General features: G+C 37.9%; 1 protein-coding gene across 1 annotated transcript in view; it reads left to right on the top strand.

Annotated features, from left to right (window-relative positions):
• Positions 1 to 20,253, top strand: part of SLC9C2 (solute carrier family 9 member C2 (putative)) — a gene marked incomplete at its 5' end in the record, with an annotated part of 102,969 nt that overhangs the window by 46,065 nt on the left and 36,651 nt on the right. Inside the window, 4 exons of the mRNA XM_080823810.1 lie at positions 14,138 to 14,235; positions 15,554 to 15,673; positions 17,054 to 17,252; positions 18,221 to 18,409. Of these exons, the coding sequence (XP_080679936.1) occupies positions 14,138 to 14,235; positions 15,554 to 15,673; positions 17,054 to 17,252; positions 18,221 to 18,409 (606 nt within the window). The remainder of the gene's footprint in view (positions 1 to 14,137; positions 14,236 to 15,553; positions 15,674 to 17,053; positions 17,253 to 18,220; positions 18,410 to 20,253) is intronic.

The raw sequence follows: 20,253 nt of genomic DNA, 5'->3' as shown, positions 1-20,253 counted from the left end.
CCTTAAAAACGTGTGTGTTTTCAACCAATCTGATTATAGTCAGATTGGGCCACATATTTTCAGACGGGCCACATGTCTGAAGATGAGTCTAAGATAAGAAAGCCTTCTGTCTGCTTGAGAAGACAGACTGACTGCCAGCTTTAATCTTTCAGTGGACTTAACAAAGGGTCTTCAAGCACATCCTTTATTTGATCTTTGAACCCAAAGGCATATTTTACTGTCAGCACTCTAGATTCGATCTTTACTTTTAGGTCTTTTGCCAGCTGGAGAGACTGCAGATGAGAGAGTTTAGTTAGCAACCTGGCAAATCATGGACTCTAATTTTTCTCTAATTTCTGCTGTAGAGTAAACTGTTTCTCTTTGGTTTCTCTCTCTCTTCCTGTACTTTGTCATAAGTAGCTTAAACATTGATAGTTTTAGTATTTCTTGAATATTAGAAATCTAGAAATACTCTTAGCTGCCAGATTCATAAGTTCATTGGGCACATTTTTCACCTTCCAAGGGGCCTCAGGTAACAGTATTGCCCACTGTGGTGCCTCTTCATTAGCACGGCTGGCTCCCTCCTGTACCTTAAATCAGTTTTTGCACTGCTCTCTGACTCTACCCACCCCTTAGTCCCAAAGCTACTGTCACATGTTTTAAGCTTTTGTTAGGGAGGCTCTGCACAATTGATACTGATTTCCATTTTGGTTGGCCTTTGCTCTATATCAAACCAGACCAAAATTTACAGGCTTAAAACAATGGCTTATTATGTCTCATAGTTCTGTGGATTGGCAATCTGGATGATTCTGTCATCAGTCTTGGCTGGGAGCATTCGTGTGTCTGTGGTCATCTCATAGTCAGTGGGACTGGAGGGTCCAGAATGTCCTCATTCAGAGATTTGGCAGTTGATGCAGGATGTCTTTCAGAGCACTTTGGTTGTCTTCCATATGGCCTTCTATTTTCCAGTAGAGTGGCCTGGGCTTCTTCTCAGCATGGTGGATTCTGGATTCCAACAGGGTAAGAGGAGAAGCTGCAAGGCCTCTGAATCCTATGTTCTGGAACTTGAATAACATTATTTTTATTCCCATTCTATGAGTTAAAGCAAATCACAAAGCTAGTCCGGAGACAATGAGTGAAGAAATAGACTCCCTTTCTTGAGAGAAGCAATAGGGTCAGTTGCAAGGGGGCATGGACACAGGAAAGCATGGATACATCGGGGCCATTGCCATAATGACCTACCATATTTACTTTTTTTAACCTAACAAGCCCATGTAATGACCACTCCCACTCCCATTTTCTCTCTCTCTCTCTCTCTTTTTAAGTAGGCTCCAATGCCCAACAAGGAGCTTGAACTCATGACCTGAGCTGAGATCAAGAGTCCAACACTTTTTTTTTTTAAGATTTTATTTATTTATTTGACAGAGAGAGATCACAAGTAGGCAGAGAGGCAGGCGGCGGTTGAGGGGAAGCAGGCTCCCCTCTGAGCAGAGAGCCCTATGCGGGGCTCAATCCCAGGACCCTGAGACCATGACGTGAACCAAAGGCAGGAATTAACCCACTGAGCCACCCAGGTGCCCCAAGAGTCCAACACTTAACCAACTGAGCCATCTAGGCATTCTTCCATGTTGTCTTTTTTTTTTTTTAAGATGTATTTATTTATTAGAGAGAGAGAGGGAGGAAGAGTGTGAGCAGTGGAAGGGGCAGAGGGAGAGGGAGAGAATCTTCACACAGACTCCCCACTGAGCATAGAGCCTGAGTGAGGCTCAATCCCAGGACCCTGAGATCATGACCTGAGCCAAAATCAAGTCTGATGCTTAACTGTCTCAGTCACCTAGGCTCCCCACCAGGCTCCCCACCTGTCTTTTAATGGCTTTTCTGAGAGTGCTCTCTACTGGCATTCCTCCTATTTTTTGACCCCTTTCTTTCTGGTCTGTTCCATGAACTCCTCTTTTTATCTCTTTAATGTTAGTTTTTCTTAGAAGAGCTAACTCTCTCCATCATTTTTACCTTACAATCTCTCCATCCTTCTTCTCAGCTGCACTCACAGTTTTAATGCTATCCATGGATGCTCCTCAAATCTGTAATCTTCCTTCCAAAACTCTCAGTACCATGCCTTGAGACTCATAAATTCAAGTGGCTAGATATCTCTTAGACTTATCACTGGTACCTAAATCCCCTTGAACTCATCCTCTAAAACCTGCTCTTGTAGTCCTAGTTTCAGCGAATGAGCTCATTACCCCTGCGATCAGTCAGGTCAACCCGATTTCTCCCTCTTTTTCCAAGCTCTATCAATCTTACCTTCTAAATATTTATCAAATATCCCCCTTTCCATTCTTGTGTCTATTAATTTAGGACATTATAACCTCTTGCCTAAATAATAACCTTCAACTGGTCTTCCTACCTCTAATATTTCCATTATCAAATCACAGTGACTTATCTAAAAGACAAAGAGAACTATACCATCTTCCTGCTTAAAATGGCTCCTCAGGTCCTACAGCATTTTCCAAAGTGAGTTCTAAAGAACACTTGCTCTACAGAATGTTAATAGTAACTGCATAACAACAAAAGAAGTTTCCATGCTCAAATTTTTTTGGGAAATGATAGTTTAAAGGAAGTTAAATGGATATTATGGAACCCTTTCTAGTAGAATATCTCAGAATTTTTAACATACTGATACGTGTCAAGACTCTGTAAAAGGGAATATTGAATATTCCCACCCCCACTTCCTCACATAGCACATTTATGATGGGGGTAGTGGTGGTGGTGGTGGTTAATTCTAGTAGTATCTCACAAGATTAGCTTATTATCTTCCAGGAAGAGTTTATCTATGAGATCAAGTCTATATATAAGTACAGGGTCTTTTGTAATCTGACCCGTACCCATTTCTCTAAGTGTTCTGTCACCATTCTCTGCCCCACAACTTGTCCTTCCTTTATGGCTCTCACCATGCTGTTTCTCATCTTTGTGAATGCACTGATGATGCCGCTCTCTGCTCACCTCCTTCTCCACTCTGCTCCCCCACCTCCATTTTTCATTTGGATAATTATGCTCCTCTTTAAAACTCAGTTGAGGTGTCATCTCTTTCAGGAAGTTTTTTCTGACCCCACCCCATATCAAGTTTAATTAATGCCCTGTAGTTATTTTTATCCTTTCACATTTACACCCTGTTTTACAGGTCTATGTGTCTAATTTTCCCCCTTCCTCCACTTGGCTATGAACTCCTTAGAGTATATCTGCAGTGCCTTGGCATGGGGCTTGGAACCGAGTAGACATTCAATAAACAAATTTAATTTAAAAATTCCATCATAACAGTAAATCGTAATTTTCTTGAGCCAAACCTTTTCCTGGATGGGCAGGACTGAAGATACTATAGGTGTAATAATTATATATGTGCTTTAGAACTGAACTCTGGGACATAACTTCTCTTACAGTGGATGTCTTCCCAGGGCTATCAAGAAAGCCTACAAAATGGAGATATCTGTCAACAGCCTCAGTGGTCTTCAGAATAAGGAGAGCCTGGCCATTGCCCCTCCACCCTTCAGAATCTAACTTCAGAGTTCATGTGCTTTATCTACCCACAAGTTATGGGTGGATCATTTTCCTATTTCCTGGAAAAAAAGCTGGTGAATAGATGACTATTACCTCAAGAAATAAGTAGCATGAATTCCTTGTTTTTCTGTAGTGACTAGCATCCTTACAATTGCAAAACTTGAGAAAATATGCTAAGTGCAGTGGAGTTTGGAAACAACATTTATAAACATGGGTAAGCAAGAGTACCTTGTCAGCATCAAGGAAGTAAGTTTAGGCAGTAGTCTTAGAAGGTAACTTTAATCTTTACTATTAGTGGCACCTAAAAGGTGTGATTTTTCTCCTGAATTTAGTTGGGTGGTTGACACAAGAATACAGTCTACTTATATTTATAAGATGTTTTATAGAAGCCTCATGGTAATCACAAAGAAAAAACATACAGTAGATGAAAGATAAAGAGAAAGAAATTAAAGCATACTACTACAAAAAATAAATCACAATGGATGTTGGTGGGGAACAAAGGAACTAAAGAAACAGTCAGAAAGCAATGAACAGAGTGGCAAGAAAAGTCCTTATCTATCAACAATTACTTTAAATGCAAATGCTTAAATTCTCCAATCAAAATACAGAATGGATGAATGGATTTAAAAAACCCAGATCCAACAATATGCTGCCTACAAGAGACGCACTTAAGGTTTAAGGACACATAGAGGCTGAAAGTGAAGGTTTGGAAAAAAGATCCCATGCAAATGGTAACCAAAAGAGAGCAGAAGTGCCTATAGTTATATCAGTTAAAACAGACTTTAAGGCAAAATTGGTCTATGTGTCTAAGAAGGTCACTATACAGTGGTAGAGGTACTAATATATCAAGAAGATATAACATCTGTAAATATATATATCCATACCACTGGAGCATCTAAATATTTCAAACAAATATTAACAAAACTGAAGATTCTTGAGAAATAGATAGCAATAAAATTATAGTAAAGGACTTCAACATCCCACTTTCAACACTGGCTAGATAATACGAATGGAAAATTAACAGGGAAACAGTGGATCTGAATAATACTTACAGATCAAATAGACTGACAGACATATATAGAACATTCCATTCAATACACCAAAATACATATTCTTCTCAAGTTCACATGGGACATTCTCCACGATAGATCATATGCTGGGTCACAAAGCAAGCCTTATAAAATCTAAGAAGGTTGAAATTATATCAAGAATCTTTTTCTTGGGGCACCTGGGTGGCTCAATGGGTTAAGCCTCTGCCTTCAGCTCAGGTCATGATCTCAGGGTCCTGGGATCAAGTCCCACATCGGGCTCTCTGCTCAGCAGGGAGCCTATTCCTCCTCTCTCTCTGCCTGCCTCTCTGCCTACTTGTGATCTCTCTCTGTCAAATAAATAAATAAAATCTTCTAAAAAAATCTTTTTCTTTATATCATTATAAAGATGGCATAAAACTAGAAATCAATGGTAAAAATAGTGTAAAACTAGAAATCAATAACAGGAAGAAAACTGAAAAATTCACAAATGCATGGAAATTAGACAACACACTCCTGAACAACCAATGGGTCAAGGAAGAAATCAAAAGGGAAGTCAGAAAATATCTTGACAAATGAAAATGAAAACACAATGTATCAAAACTTACAGGATGCTGGAAAAGCAGTTTTAAGAGGGAAATTTATAGTGATAAATGCCTACATTAAGAAAAAAGGAAGACCTGAAATAACCTAACATCACACATCAAGAAATTAGGAAAAATAACAATTTGTTCTTTGGGCCCATTTTTGTGGGACTAAAGTTAATAGAAAGAAGGAAATAATAAATCTTCAAGTATAAATAAATGAAATAAAGACTAGAAAGATAATGGGGAAAAATTTAATGAAACTAAGAGTTGGCCTTTGGAAGTATAAGCAAAATTGCCAAAACTTAACTAGAATAACCAATAAAGAATGAGAACTCAAAATTATAAAAAAGTAGAGACAATACAAACTGACATCACGGAAATACAAATGATTGTAAGAGGTTACTATGAAGAGTTATAAGCCGAAGAGCTAGATAACCTAGATGAAATTGATAAATTCCTAGAAATTTAGAGTCCACCAGGACTGAATCATAAAAAAAGTAGAAAATCTCAGCTGACCAATAATGAGTAAGGAGATTGAATTAATAACAAAAACTTCCCACGATCCTCTTAATAGATGCAGAAAAAAACATTTCACAAAATACAGCATACTTTCATTTTTATTTTTATTTATTTTTCTTTTAAAATTTATTTAATTGTCAGAGAGAGAGACAGCAAGAGAGGGAATGCAAGCAGGGGGAGTAGGAGAGGGAAGAGCAGGTCCTGCCAAATGGAGCTGGTTGCGGGGCTGGATCCCTGGACCCTGGACATTTAATGACTGAGCCACCCAGGTACCCTTTCTTCTTTAAAAAAAAAAAAAAATTATTTATTTATTTGAGAGTGAGAGAGCACAAGAAGGGATGGGGGAACAGCAGAAGGAGAGGGAGAAGCAGGCTCCCCACTGAGCAGAGAGCCAGATGTGGTGCTCAATACCAAGACCCTGAGATCATGACCTGAGCTGAAGGCAGATGCTTAACTGATTGAGCCACCAAGATGCCCCTACAGCATCCTTTCTTGATAAAAACCCTGAAGAAAGTAAGGATAGAAGGAATATACCTCAACATCATAAAGGCCATATACAGGGGCACCTGGGTGGCTCAGTGGGTTAAGCCTCTGCCTTTGGCTCAGGTCATGATCCCAGGGTCTTGGGATCGAGCCCCACATCGGGCTTTCTGCTCAGTGGGGAGCCTGCTTCCCTTCCTCTCTCTGCCTGCCTCTCTGCCTAATTGTGATCTCTGTCTGCCAAATAAATAAATAAAATCTTTTAAAAAAAATAATAAAGGCCATATACAGAAGACCCACAGCTAATATCATACTTAATGGGGAAAAACTGAGAGCTTTTCCCCTAAGGTCAGGAACATGACAGGGATGTCCTCTCTCACCACTCTTGTTCAACATAGTACTGGAAGTCTTTGCCTCAGCAATCAGACCCCCCCCCAAAAAAAAAAAAAAATTAAAGTCACCCAAATTGGCAAGGGAGGAGTCAAACTTTCAGTCTTTCCAGATGACATGAAACTCTATGTAGAAAACCTGAAAGACTCCACCAAAGAATTGCTAAAAGCGATACGTGAATTCAGCAAAGTCACAGGCTGTAAAATCAATGTACAGAAATCTGTTGTCTTTCTATACACAAATAATGAAACAGCAGAAGGAGAAATCAAGAAATCAATCCCATTTACAATTGCACAAAAAAACCATAAGATACCTAGGAATAAACCCAACCAAAGAGGGAAAAGATCTGTACTCTGAAAACTATAGAAAACTTATGAAAGAAATTGAGGAAGACACAAAGAAATGGAAAAGCATTCTATGCTCATGGATTGGAAGAACATTGTTAAAATGTCTCTCCTACCCAAAGCAATCTACACATTCAGTGCAATCCCAATCAAAATAACACTAGCATTTTTCACAGAACTAAAACAAACAATCCTAAAATTTGTATGGAACTAAAAAAGGCTCCAGATAGCCAAAATAATATTGAGAAAGAAAAGCAAAGCTGGAGGCATCACAATCCAGACTTCAAGCTCTATTACAAAGCCGTAATCATCAAGACAGTATGGTACTGGCACAAAACAGGCACATAGAGCAATGGAACAGAATACTGAACACAGAAATGGACCCACGACGCTATGGTCAGCCAATCTTTGACAAAGCAGAAAAGAATATCCAATGGAGAAAATACAGTGTCTTCAACAAGTGGTTTTGGGAAAACTGGACAGCAACATGCAAAAGAACAAAACTGGGCCACTTTTTTATACCATACACAAAAATAACTTCAAAATGGATGAAAGACCTAAATGTGAGACAAGAAAACTATCAAGATCCTAAAGGAGAACACAAGCAGAAATCTCTTTGATTTTGGCTGTAGCAACTTCTTACTAGACACATCATCAGAATCAAGGGAAACAAAAGCAAAAATGAACTATTGGGACTTCATCAGGATAAAAATTTTCTGCACAGTGAAGGAAATAAGCAACAAAACTAAAAGGCAACTGACAGAATGGAAGGAGACATTTGCAAATGACATATCTGATAAAGGGTTAGTATCAAAAATCTATAAATAATTCATCAAAATCGGGACACCTGGGTGGTTCAGTCAGTTAAGACATCTGCCTTTGACTCAGGTCATGATCCCAGTGTCGTGGAATCGAGTCTGGCATCAGCCTCCTTGCTCAGCAGGGAGCTTGCTTCTTCCACTGCCTGCTGCTCTCCCTGCTTGTGCTCACAATCTCGCGCTCTCTCTCTGACAAATAAATAAATAAAATCTTTTTAAAAAATAAAGAATTCGGGGTGCCTGGGTGGCTCAGTGGGTTAAAGCCTCTGCCTTCGGCTCAGGTCATGATCCCAGGGTCCTGGGATCAAGCCCTGCATCGGGTTCTCTGCTCAGCGGGGAGCCTGCTTCCTCCTCTCTCTCTGCCTGCTTCTCTGCCTATTTGTGATCTCCGTCTGTCAAATAAATAAATAAATAAATCTTTAAAATATAAATAAAAAATAAAAAATAAAGAATTCATCAAAATCAACACCCTCCCCAATAAATGATCCAGTTAAGAAATGGGCAGAAGAGGTGAACAGACATTTCTCCAAAGAAGACATACAGATGGCTAACAGACACATGAAAAAATGCTCAACTTCACGCATCATCAGGGAAATACAAATCAAAATCACAATGAGATACTACCTCACACCTGTGAGAAAGACTAAAAATTAACAACTCAGAAAACAACAGATGTTGGTGAGGATGTGGAGGAAGAGGAACCCTTTTGCACAGTTGGTGGGACTGCAAACTGGTATAGCCATCTGGAAAACAGTATGGAAGTTCCTCAAAAAGTTAAAAATAGAACTACCCCATGACCCAGCAATTGAACTACTAGGTATTTACCCAAAGAATACAAAAATGCTGATTTGAAGGGGTACATGCACCCCAGTGTTTATAGCACCAATGTCCACAATAGCCAAATTATGGAAAGAGTCCTAATGTCCATCAACTGATGAATGGATAAAGAAAATGAATATACATCTACAATGGAATATTACTCAGCCATCAAAAAGAATGAAATCTCACCCTTTGCAATGACGTGGATGGTGCTAGAGTGTATTATGCTGAGTGAAATAAGTCAGAGAAAGACAAATATATGATTTCACTCATATGTGGAATTTAAGAAACCAAACAGATGAACATAGAGGAAGGGAAGGAAATAATAAGAACAGATAGGGAGGCAACTATAAAAGACTTCTAGCTATAGAGAACAAACAGGTTTGCTGGAGGGGAGGTGGGTAGGGGGATGGGACAAATGTGTGATGGTCATTAGAGAGGACATTTGTTGGGATGAGCATTAGGGGTTATATGCAACTGATGAATCACTAAATTCTACTCCTGAAACTAATATTACACTATGTGTTAACTAACTCAAATTTAAATAATATCAAAAATAGTAACCTCCCAACAAAGAAAAGCACAGGACTAGATGGGTTCAGTGGTGAACTCTAATAAACATTTTTTTTTAAAGATTTTATTTATTTGTCAGAGAGAGAGAGAGTGCACACAAGCAGGCAAAGTGGCAGGCAGAGGCAGAGAGAGAAGCAGGCTCCCTGCTGAGCAAGGAGCCCGATGTGGGACTCTATCCCAGGACCCTAGGATCATGACCTGAACTGAAGGCAGCAGCTTAACCCCCTGAGCCACTCAGGCATCCCTCTAATAAACATTTTTTAAAAAATATTTTTATTTATTTATTTTTAGAGAGAGAGAGAGAGCAAACAGGGGGAAGGGTAGAGAGAGAGGGAGAGAATCTTAAGCAGATTCCCTGCTGAGCATGGAGCCTGACGTGGGGCTCAATTTCATGACCCTGAGATCATGACCTGAGCCAAAATCAAGAGTTGGACACTTAACCCACTGAGCCACCCAGGCACCCCCCTACCAAATGTTTTAAAGAAGAAATTTATGCCAATCCTTCTCAAAGTCTTTCAAAAAATTGAAAGAAGGGGACACTCCCAAACTCAAGGACACTACAAGAAAAGATAAATAAAAGTCAATACCCTTAAAAAATACGGATGCAAAAATTCTCAACACAATACTAGCAAATGAAATTCAACAGCACATTAAAAGGATTATGAACCATGATAAAATGGCATTTATCCCTGGGATGCAAGGGTGGTTTAATATCTATAAATCAGTCAAATAAGGGCGTCTGGCTAATTCAGTCGGTAGAGCATGAGACTCTTACAAATCAGTCAAATACCACATTGGTAGAATGAAGGATAAAAAATAATATGATTTTCTCAATAGATGCAGAAAAAACATTGACAAAATTCCACACCCTTTCATGATAAAAACTCTCAGCAAATTGTGTACAGAAGAAATATACCTCAGTATAATGAAGACCATATGCAACAAACCCACAGCTAACATTATACTCAATGGTGAAAACTTGGAAGCTTTCCTCCAAGATGACAAACAAGACAAGGATGTCCACTCTTACCACTCCTTTTCAACGTAGTAGGAAATGTTCTAGTCAGAGCGATAGAAAGGAAGGAATAAAACTGTTTGCAAATGACATGGTCTTATATATAGAAAACCCTAGGGGGCGCTGCGTGGCTCAGTTGATTAAACGGCAGCCTTTGGCTCAAGCCAGGATCGCAGTATCCTGGGTTTGGACCCCAGAAGGGGGCCCTCCCTACTCAGCAGGGAGTCTGCTTCTCCCTCTCCTTTCGCACCTCCCCCGATTTATGCTCTCTCATTCTCTCACTCTCTCTCAAATAAATGAATAAAATCTTAAAAAAAGAGAAAACCCTAAGGAGTCCACCAAAAAAACTGTTAAAACTAATTAATGAATTCAGTAAAGTTGCAGAATACAAAATCAACATACGTGTATTTAAATATATTAAAATGCATTCTGTGATAAAGAATTAAAGAAAATAATCCCATTTACATAGCATTAAAACCAATAAAATACTTAGAAATAAATTTAACCAAGGGGGTGAAAGATCTATAGGCTGAAAACTATGTGACACTGATGAAAGTTACTGAAAAAGACACAAATAAGTGGAAAGATATGTTCATGGATCAGAAACATTATTATTAAAATGCCCATATTACCTAAAGCCATTATAGATTCAATGCAATCTCTATCAAAATGCCAATGGCCCTTTTCACAAAAATAGAATAAACAATCCAAAAATGTGTATGAAATCACAAAAGAACCTGAAGAGCCAAAGCAATTTTGGGAAAGAACAAAGCTAGAGGCATCACACTTCCTGATTTCAAATTATACTACAAAGCTATAGTAACCAAAACAGTATAGTACTGGCATAAAAACAGACACATAGACCAACAGAACAGAGCTGAGACCCCAAAATAAAACCATGCATGTGTGGTCAACTAATATTTGACAGGAGAGTGAAAAATATCAATGAGAAAAAGTTAGCGTTTTCAATAAATTGTGGGAAAACTAGGTATTCACATGCAAAAGAATGAAATTGAGCCTCTATCTTATACCACTTACAAAATTAACTCAAAATGGATTAAAGATTTAGATATAAAACTGAAACCATAAAACTCTTAGAAGAAAGCATAAAGAAAAAGGTACTTAACATTGGTCTTGACAACCAATTTTAAAAATATATTTCCAAAGACACATGGAACAGAAGCAACTGTAACTAAAAAAGCTTCTGGACAGTAAAATAGTCAACAAAATGATAATGCAACCTATAGCATGGGAGGAATTATTTGCAAACCATATGTCAGGTAAGACGTTTAATATCCAAAAAATGTAAGAAACTCATAAAAGTCAATAGAAAAAAATGCAAATAATCTGATTAAAAATAAGTAGAAGACTTGAATAGACATTTTTCCAAAGAAGACATGTGGTCAACCACATGTAAATGTACTCAACATAACTAATCATCAGGGAAATACTAATCAAAACTATAATGACAACCTACAGGATGGAAGAAGATACATTGCAAATGACATATCTGATAAAGGGTTAATATCTAAGATATATAAATAACTTATTTTTTTTAAGATTTTATTTATTTATTTGACAGAGAGAGAGAAATCACAAGTAGGCAGAGCCTCACGCAGGGGTGGAGGGAAGAAGTTTCCCCACTGAGCAGAGAGCCCAATGTGGGGCTCAATCCCAGGACCCTCAGATCATGACCCAAGTCCAAGGCAGAGGCTTAACCCACTCAGCCAAACAGGCGCCCCAATATAAAGAACTTATAAAACTCACCCCAAAAAACAAATAATCCAATTAAAAAATGGGCAGAAGGGCACCTGGGTGGCTCAGTCGTTAAGCATCTGCCTTTGGCTCAGGTATGATCCCAGGGTCCTGGGTTTGAGGCCCATGTCGGGCTCCCTGCTTGCCGGGAAGCCTGCTTCTCCCTCTCCCACTCTCCCTGCTTGTGTTCCCTCTCTCTCTCTGTCAAATAAATAAATAAAATCTTTTTTAAAAAATGGGCAGAGGACATAACAGACACCTATCCAATCTTAAGACATACAGTTGGCAAATGGACACATGAAAAGATGTTCATCATCACTGATCATCAGGGAAATGCAAATCAACAGAAATATTACCTCACACCTGTCAGAATGGCTAAAATCAACAACACAGGAAACAACAGGTGTTGGTGAGGATGTGGAGAAAGGGGAACCCTCTTACACTGTTGGTGGGCATGCAAACTGGTGTGACCATTGTGGAAAACAGTATGGAGGTTCCTCAAAAGTTAAAAATAAAACCACCCTCTGATCCAGGAAACGCACTACTGGGTATTTACCCCAAGAATACAAAACCCTTAATTTAAAGGGATACATGCCCTCCTATGTTTATAGCAGCATTATTTATAATAACTAAGATATGGAAGCAGCCCAAGTGTCCATCAATTGGTGAATGGATAAAGAAGTGGTACAACGTTGCAATGACGTGGATGGAGCTGGAGAGGATAATGCCAGTGAAGCAAGTGAGTCAGTCAGAGAGAGACAAATACTATATAATTTCACTTATATGTGGAATTTAAGAAACAAAACAAGCCAAGGGAAAATAGAGAGAGATAGAGACAAACCAAGAGCAGAACTGTAGAGAACAAACTTGGGGGGGGGGGGGGGGACATGAACGTAATGGTGATGGAGATTAAGGAATGCATTTGTGATGACTGCCGGGTGACCAAAATAAAAACTTGAAAAGGAAAGTATAATGAGATATCACATCACATCTGTTAGACTGACTCTCCCCCAAACACAGGAAATACATGTTGGCTAGGATGTGGAGAAAAGGAAGCTCTTGTGCACTGTTGGTAGGAATGTAAATTGGTAATGTCACTACAGAAATTGATATAAACATTCCTCAAAGAATTAAAGCTAGAACTATTATATATTCTAGCAACCCCACCTCTTGGTATATGTCAGAAGGAAATGATAATAGGATCTCAAAGAGACCCATGTACTTCCATGTTTCTTTCAGCATTATTCACAATAGCAAAGACATGGAAAAAACCTAAGTGTCCCCTGACGGATGAATAAAGAAAATGTTATCTTTTATCTATCTATCTATTATCTATCTATCATCTACCTATCTAATGGAATATTATCCAACCACAGAACAGCCATCTGTGATTTGAGGACCTTATGCTAGGTAACATAAGTCAGACAGAGAAAGACAAATACTGTATGATTTCATGTATGTGTGGAATCTAAAAAAAAAAAAAAAAAAAAAGCCAAACTTACAGAAACAGAGTGAAATGTTGGTGTCCAGGGGTTGGGAGGTAGGGGAGTGGAGGAGATATTAATCAAAGTGTACAAACTTTGTTTTAAGTTATAAGATGAATAAGTTCTGGGGCTCTAATATACAGCACGGTGACTATAACAATTCTATATTATATACTTGATCGTTGCTAAGAGAGTGGATGTTAAATCACACACAATCACACACAAAAAAGTTGTAATTATGTGAGGTAATGGATGTGTTAACTAATCTTGTCATGTAACCATTCTGCAATATATACAATGTACAAATCATCACATTGTACGCCTTAAACTTACACAATGTTATATGTCAATTATATCACAATAAACCTAGCAAAAAGAAAAAACCCACAATTTACTTTTCTCTCTTGGTAGTTTTTTAAGAGGGTGAGATGATTAGTTAACCTTTGAATTAATACTTTGCACTATCCTGCTGCAGAAAGATGATGCTATGATGCTATTTCTATTACCGAAGAAAACTCTTTGACTTGTACAGATTTTGAGTTTCTGAAGCTAGGAAACTTGGTATCTTTTATTGCATCCAGGATAGGACTTTGCAAAAAATGAATATTCAGTAAATATTTAAATTGAATGAATTTGGGGGTTTTTTTGCTGCTACAAGATTTTTCTGGTAAAAGTATATTTTCCTGTAATGAATTCAATAATAATAATGAGGCCTATGTAAAGGTAAAGCAGAATATATTATGTTATGTATTTTTTTGGTCCTTTTTAATGTTTGTTTAAAATTGTGTGTTTAGAGCAGCTTTGAAAAACAGTGTTATGATGGAATCCTCAGTGTAGAGGCAGCCCGGATATTAATTGGTGCAAGCAAAAGCTATTGCCCCATCCAAGGAAAGTAAGTATAATACTTCTTAAATTGTTATTTCCAGAATCAAATGGGTATATGGTAGAAAAAAAAATCAAACTGAGAGTTAAATATCCAGATTGATCAATCTATTTATTTCACCTATCTCCATCCATCCATCCATCTGTCCATCTATCCATCCATCCATCCATCCATCTACTTATTTTACTTATTTACATTTTTCCCCTGAAGGTCCATAACTTTGGTGTCATTAGGAGATTCTGGTGGAAGATCTGACTACAATGTAATTAGATAAGAGACTAGGAGAGCCATGAAAGACAACCTATGTAATTTCATACACTGTTGTATTTATCTTTTCTTTATATCATATTTACTAAGTTACTGGATAGGGTAGGTAGGGAAGCCTGGAACCTGCCATTAGTCAGGGGCAGCCAGTCTTGAAGGAACTGATCCTTCTGATGGACCTGGGAGATACAATTAAATTTGATGGGAAAAGTTCAAGTGTCTTGGAGATATGTCTATATCCGGTCATAGTCCTGGCAAGCATTCCCTAATGCGTGATCCAAGACAAAGTTTGTGGGAGCAACAATGATAGGAAATCCTGCCAGGTGGTAGTCACATTTCAGCAGTCTGATAATCTCTCTGGGAGATCTAACATCAGTTCCTAAAGTTTGGGATGGGTGAGGCCTTCAGGGCCTTGGAGAGGCTGGAGCTAGGGAAGGCATGACTAAGGGGAGCTTGATTCTGAACCCCAAAGAACTGGTCTGGAGAAACTTTAATTATGTTCTATGTCAAGTCAAGAATGGTTCCAGGAGCAAAATAAGTCAATCGGAGAAAGACAACTATCATATGATCTCCCTGATATAAGGAAGTGGAGATGCAATGTGGGGGGTTTGAGGGGTAGGAAAAGGAAAAATGAAAGAAGATGGGATCGGGAGGGAGACAAACCATAAAAGACTCAATCTCAAAAAACAGACTGAGAGTTGCTGCGGGGAGGGGGAACGAGAGAGGGTGATGGGGATATGGGCATTGGGGAGAGTATGTGCTATAATGAGTGCTGTGAAATATGTAAACCTGGCGATTCACAGACCTGTACCCCTGGGGATAAAAATACATTATATGTTTATTAAAAAATTTAAAAATTAAAAAAAAAAAAGAATGGTTCCAGGGACAGACAGCAGGGGTTTCCTGTACATGGCCATGGGTGGGTTGATAGATCGATATAGAGGTTCAGGACAGAGCCTTTTTAATATATATTTTAATATAAAAGGGAGTTCCCTTTTTATATTTCCCAGAAGTATAGCACTTGATTTTTATTTTAACATATATGTATATTTTTCTCTGTTAGATTCATGAGTATTTACGATGTTTCAACTTATGTAAGAGCTAGAAGTTGGCTTATGAAGTTTAAAAACATGTTAACTGTCTTGGAATATCATAAAGATAAGGCACCTCTTTTTCTGTATGGGTAAGTACTATAAACCTTTAATAGCAATATACCTAAAAATATAACTGCTTCTACCCTGTCAGCATTGATTACATTGTTTCCTTATTAAAAAAAGTAATTAATATCATGGTCAGCTCTTATTGATCAAGTGGTGAGGGAAGGAGCAGAGCACTTGCATCTCTCTCTTTGTTGAGTTGTTTGAGCCACTTTGTTGATACCTCTGTTAGGGAGTGAGTAGGAAAGGAGAAGCAAAGACTGGTCATGTTTGGACTCTTTTAAGTGGTAATTGCCGTATCTTAGGGTCATAGTACAGTAGACTGCTTTCATGTTCTTCTGGGTATAACATTGAGCAGGGAGGGGAAAGAAACATCAAACTCATGGCCTATATTTTCCTCTCCATTTCATCTGTGCCATGGGACAGCTCTGTTGATATCCATAACTAGGAAAAACACAACAGGGCCTTAATAATACCTGTAACCAATTTTCCAAATTATTGCAAGATACGGATTTACTTAACTTGTGAAGTTTTACTTCACTTATTATGAGTTGTGAAGTTATATACTTTTTAGAGCAGGAAGACAAAGTTTTTCTATTAACAAAAGATATAAAAATGAGAAATATGAGAAAAATTCATGCTACTAAATTTTAAGTGGGCGCTGACATACCTTTCATAACAAATCCTGATAATTTCTTAACTTTTCCCCATGTATTAAGTTTAAAGAGAAATATAAGGAATTAAAACCCTAGGGTCTTGACATATATGTAGATAACCACTTTTTGCTAGGCTCTACTTAAGATGGATTGGAAAATTAAGAAAGAAAAAAAAATACAGGGGCACCTGGGTGGCTCAGTGGGTTAAGCCTCTGCCTTCGGCTCAGGTCATGACCCCAAGTTCCTGGGATCGAGCCCCGCATCGGGCTCTCTGCTCAGCGGAGAGCCTGCTTCCCCCTCTCACTCTGCCTACCTCTTTGCCTACTTGTGATCTCTGTCTCCGTCAAATAAATAAATAAAATCTTTTTTTAAAAAATACATCATGGTAATTACTCAATAGAGTATTTTTTCCTGTTCTTACTTTTAAGTGATGCTGATGTTTTTCTTTGTATTTATTTGTTTCTTGCTTTTGATGAATGAATCTTTGCCTTGTTTCTTCTGTGCTATTAGCCTTGATTTTAAAAAATGATCCCCATCCTAATTAATTAATAAGAGCTACATTTTTATCTTTCTCTTTGATGATTATAATATACAGAAAGTATGCTTTAGGTTTCTGCTTATTTATTTTATATTTTTATATTCTTCTTCAAATTAATGTTAATGATTTGTTAAAGCAAATGTTGAACTTCAGATCTCAGTTGTTATATTTTTAAAGTGATCTAACATTTTATTGATCTCTTTTTTCCCCAGGAATAATACATTTCTGCTTTTTGTACATCACATAGTATTTTCAGAAGAATTTGAATATGCGGGACATGTTATAACAGTAATGTACATTTATCCTATGATAATACATCTGTGGCCAATGGCAAGAGAGTTAAATGTGTCAGCACTTTTATCAGTAAACTACTATTATGTATTTTTATACATATTTCGAACAGCACTGAAGGTACTATTTAAAATAAGATGTATCCAGTGAAAAGAACAATTCAGATATCTTTGAATCTATCTGTGTCATATTGAAATAATTTGATACTAGAAGCCATTTGAAGTAATAGTTGATAGGATCCTGGAATTTTAGTAATCTTCTTTGAATTTTCTGAGTTTAATAATGAAATCAGTATAATAGTCATGGTCTTGGGTATCAGGTAAAATAAGTATCATTAAAGCGGAGAGAATCCCAAAGACATGAAGAGAAATGGGAATCCAGATGGAAAATACAAAGAGTTATTTCTCTCAAATACTTTCTGTAATGATGCAAAAAGCAAGTAAGTGAATAAATCCAAACGGGTTTGCTAGGTCCTTGTCATAAGATGAGAACTGCTTTTTAGGATAAATTGTTTGAAGATGATTTGTCAATGTTACTGTTTTCATATTTCATTATTAATAGTGTTGCAATGACTCTGTTTATTGCTATTTTTAATTGCTTGTTTCCAGCATTTCAACTTCATTATAGGTTATAAGTGAATTATTTTAATAAATAATAATAAATAAAAGATTATAAATGAATTATTTTTTTAAAAAATTTATTTATTTATTTGACAGACAGAGATCACAAGTAGGCAGAGAGGCAGGCAGAGAGAGAGAGGAGGAAGCAGGCTCCCCGCTGAGCAGAGAGCCCAATGTGGGGCTCGATCTCAGGACCCTGGGATCATGACCTGAGCCGAAGGCAGAGGCTTTAACCCACTGAGCCACTCAGGCGCCCCATAAATGAATTATTTTGAATCAAATTATGATTTTGATGTTGGAGATTAAAAAAATTTTTTTGAATTCCAAATGAATAACTTAAAACTCAACTTTTGGAGTACAACTCATTTGTAGTTGAGGATTGAAGTGTTAATTTTGAAGACCCATCCCCTCCCCCATCTTTGTATAGGTGCTATGAAATAACATACGTTCTGTTTGTCTTCTAAATAGATAATAATTTTGAAAAGGAAGTATTTTGATCAATATTGGAATACTTTGGACTTTCTTATCGTGCTTCTTGGAATCATTGACCTCTTTTGTTTATACTTTGTCAAACTGAGACCAGACAACTTTGTTCTTATTCAGATTACAGTAATACTGGGATATTTCAGAATAATTAGGTTTATTCCTTTCATTAAGGTAAAACATCACGCTTCCAAATTTTTTTTTTTTCCCCACACTGTTAAATGTGTTAAGAAACCTCATTATTGGGGAGGGTATGTACTATGATGAGTGCTGTAAAATGCGTAAACCTGGCGATTCACAGACCTGTACCCCTGGGGATAAAAATACATTATATGTTTATTAAAATTTAAAAAAAAAGAAACCTCATTATTTTGAAGGAAACAAGAGAAGGAGCTGTCTTTCTGGAATGCTGTCTCTATAGGCGTCTGCCTGGTTTACCCTCTCAGCTTCTCAGAGAGAACGCCTTCCCTGACCACCCTGTGTGAAATGACAACCTGCTCCCTGGCACATACCAGCTTCCTGACCCCCCTCCACCTGCTTAAGGTTTAGCTTTTCCTCATAGCACTTACTACCTTTGAACTGTTGTGACACGTACTCTCCATGAGGCAGCGATCTCTGTTTTGGTCACTGAGGCAACCGATGGCTCTAGAATGGCGCCTAGCATATAGTAAGTTCTTAATCAAATATTTGTCGAGTGAAAGAATGAAAATGTTGGTGCCACTTGAAGCACGGTGACTCAGAAACAAGCTCTCCGGGTTTTAGTAAAATTTGCTCATAAAGGCCTAACCGTGCCAAAGCATGAAAATATTTTCTCTACAGGCCACTTCTATATTGCATACTGCCTATGGAACTTAATTCCGCTGTGGCCTTCAATCTCTGTAACAGCTACTATTCCTTCTTTCCACAGTTTTGATTCTGAAGGTAGGTTTTCAGATTTCCAGTCAGCTCTTAAACATCCTTTCTTCCAATGAAGTAGCCTTATATAAGCTTTTAACTTGGGAGCTTTAGGTGGTTTCATTTGCCACTCTATTTTTTTGTGTGTGAGTTGTTTAATTCCTATTATGTCGAACAAGTTTATTGGTATCAGTTGAAGTTATGAAGGATTAATGTTAAAAAAAACAACAACAAAACTGCTGACAACACTGGTGACCAAAGAATCCTCTATTATCTTTCTCCATGAAATTTCATAGTCCTCCTAAAGGCAGACTTGTTTGAATGCTCAGACTTGCACTTATAGACTTTATTGTCAGTTCCTTCCTTGATTCTATATCGGTGTTACCAAGCTTTGGTGTTCAAAAGCGTTACTATACAGAGTTGTATATAAAAAATGTTGTTTTAAGGGGTAATTTTGATCATTAGTGATTTTTGCTTTTTTTTTTTTAAGTTTATATTTACTGATTTGACAGACAGAGATCACAAGTAGGCGGAGAGGCAGGCAGAGAGAGAGAGGAGGAAGCAGGCTCCCCACTGAGCAGAGAGCCTGATGCGGGGCTCGATCTCAGGACCCTGGGATCATGACCCGAGCCGAAGGCAGAGGCTTTAGCCCACTGAGCCACCCAGGCGCCCCGATTTTTGCTTTTTTGAGCTTAGAGCCAAGGGTCCACATAAGGCATAACCCTTCCATAACACAAAGTACGCTAGAAATCAGGATGTGTAGTATGAGGCTGCCTTAAAATGGAAGGGAGAAGCTTCTTTGGTAATCAGTTTTTATATAGAGATTGATCGCAGATGAAGGTAAAATAATTATTGTAGAAGTAATACTTTGTGAAGAATCTCCCTGAGGGAAGTAAAGAGTGTGAACCAGTTGCTACTTCTGTCCAGCACTTTGACAAATCTCCATGAAATATACGTAAGGAATTAATATAATCAGGATTAACTTTTTCTATTGAGCACTTACTATGTTCCAGGACTGTGCAGAGCCCTTTACATACATTATTTAATGAAATTATTGCAATAGCCCTGTGAACCAGGTGTTCCCACTACGTAAAGTCAGGTGCTCTAATAGCCAGTCTCAGCGC

The sequence above is a fragment of the Martes martes genome (assembly GCF_963455335.1).
Source record: "Martes martes genome assembly, chromosome: 15".
Classification (NCBI taxonomy): domain Eukaryota; kingdom Metazoa; phylum Chordata; class Mammalia; order Carnivora; family Mustelidae; genus Martes; species Martes martes.
Note: the sequence above shows the minus strand (reverse complement) of the source record. Positions and strands in the feature narration are given on the sequence as shown.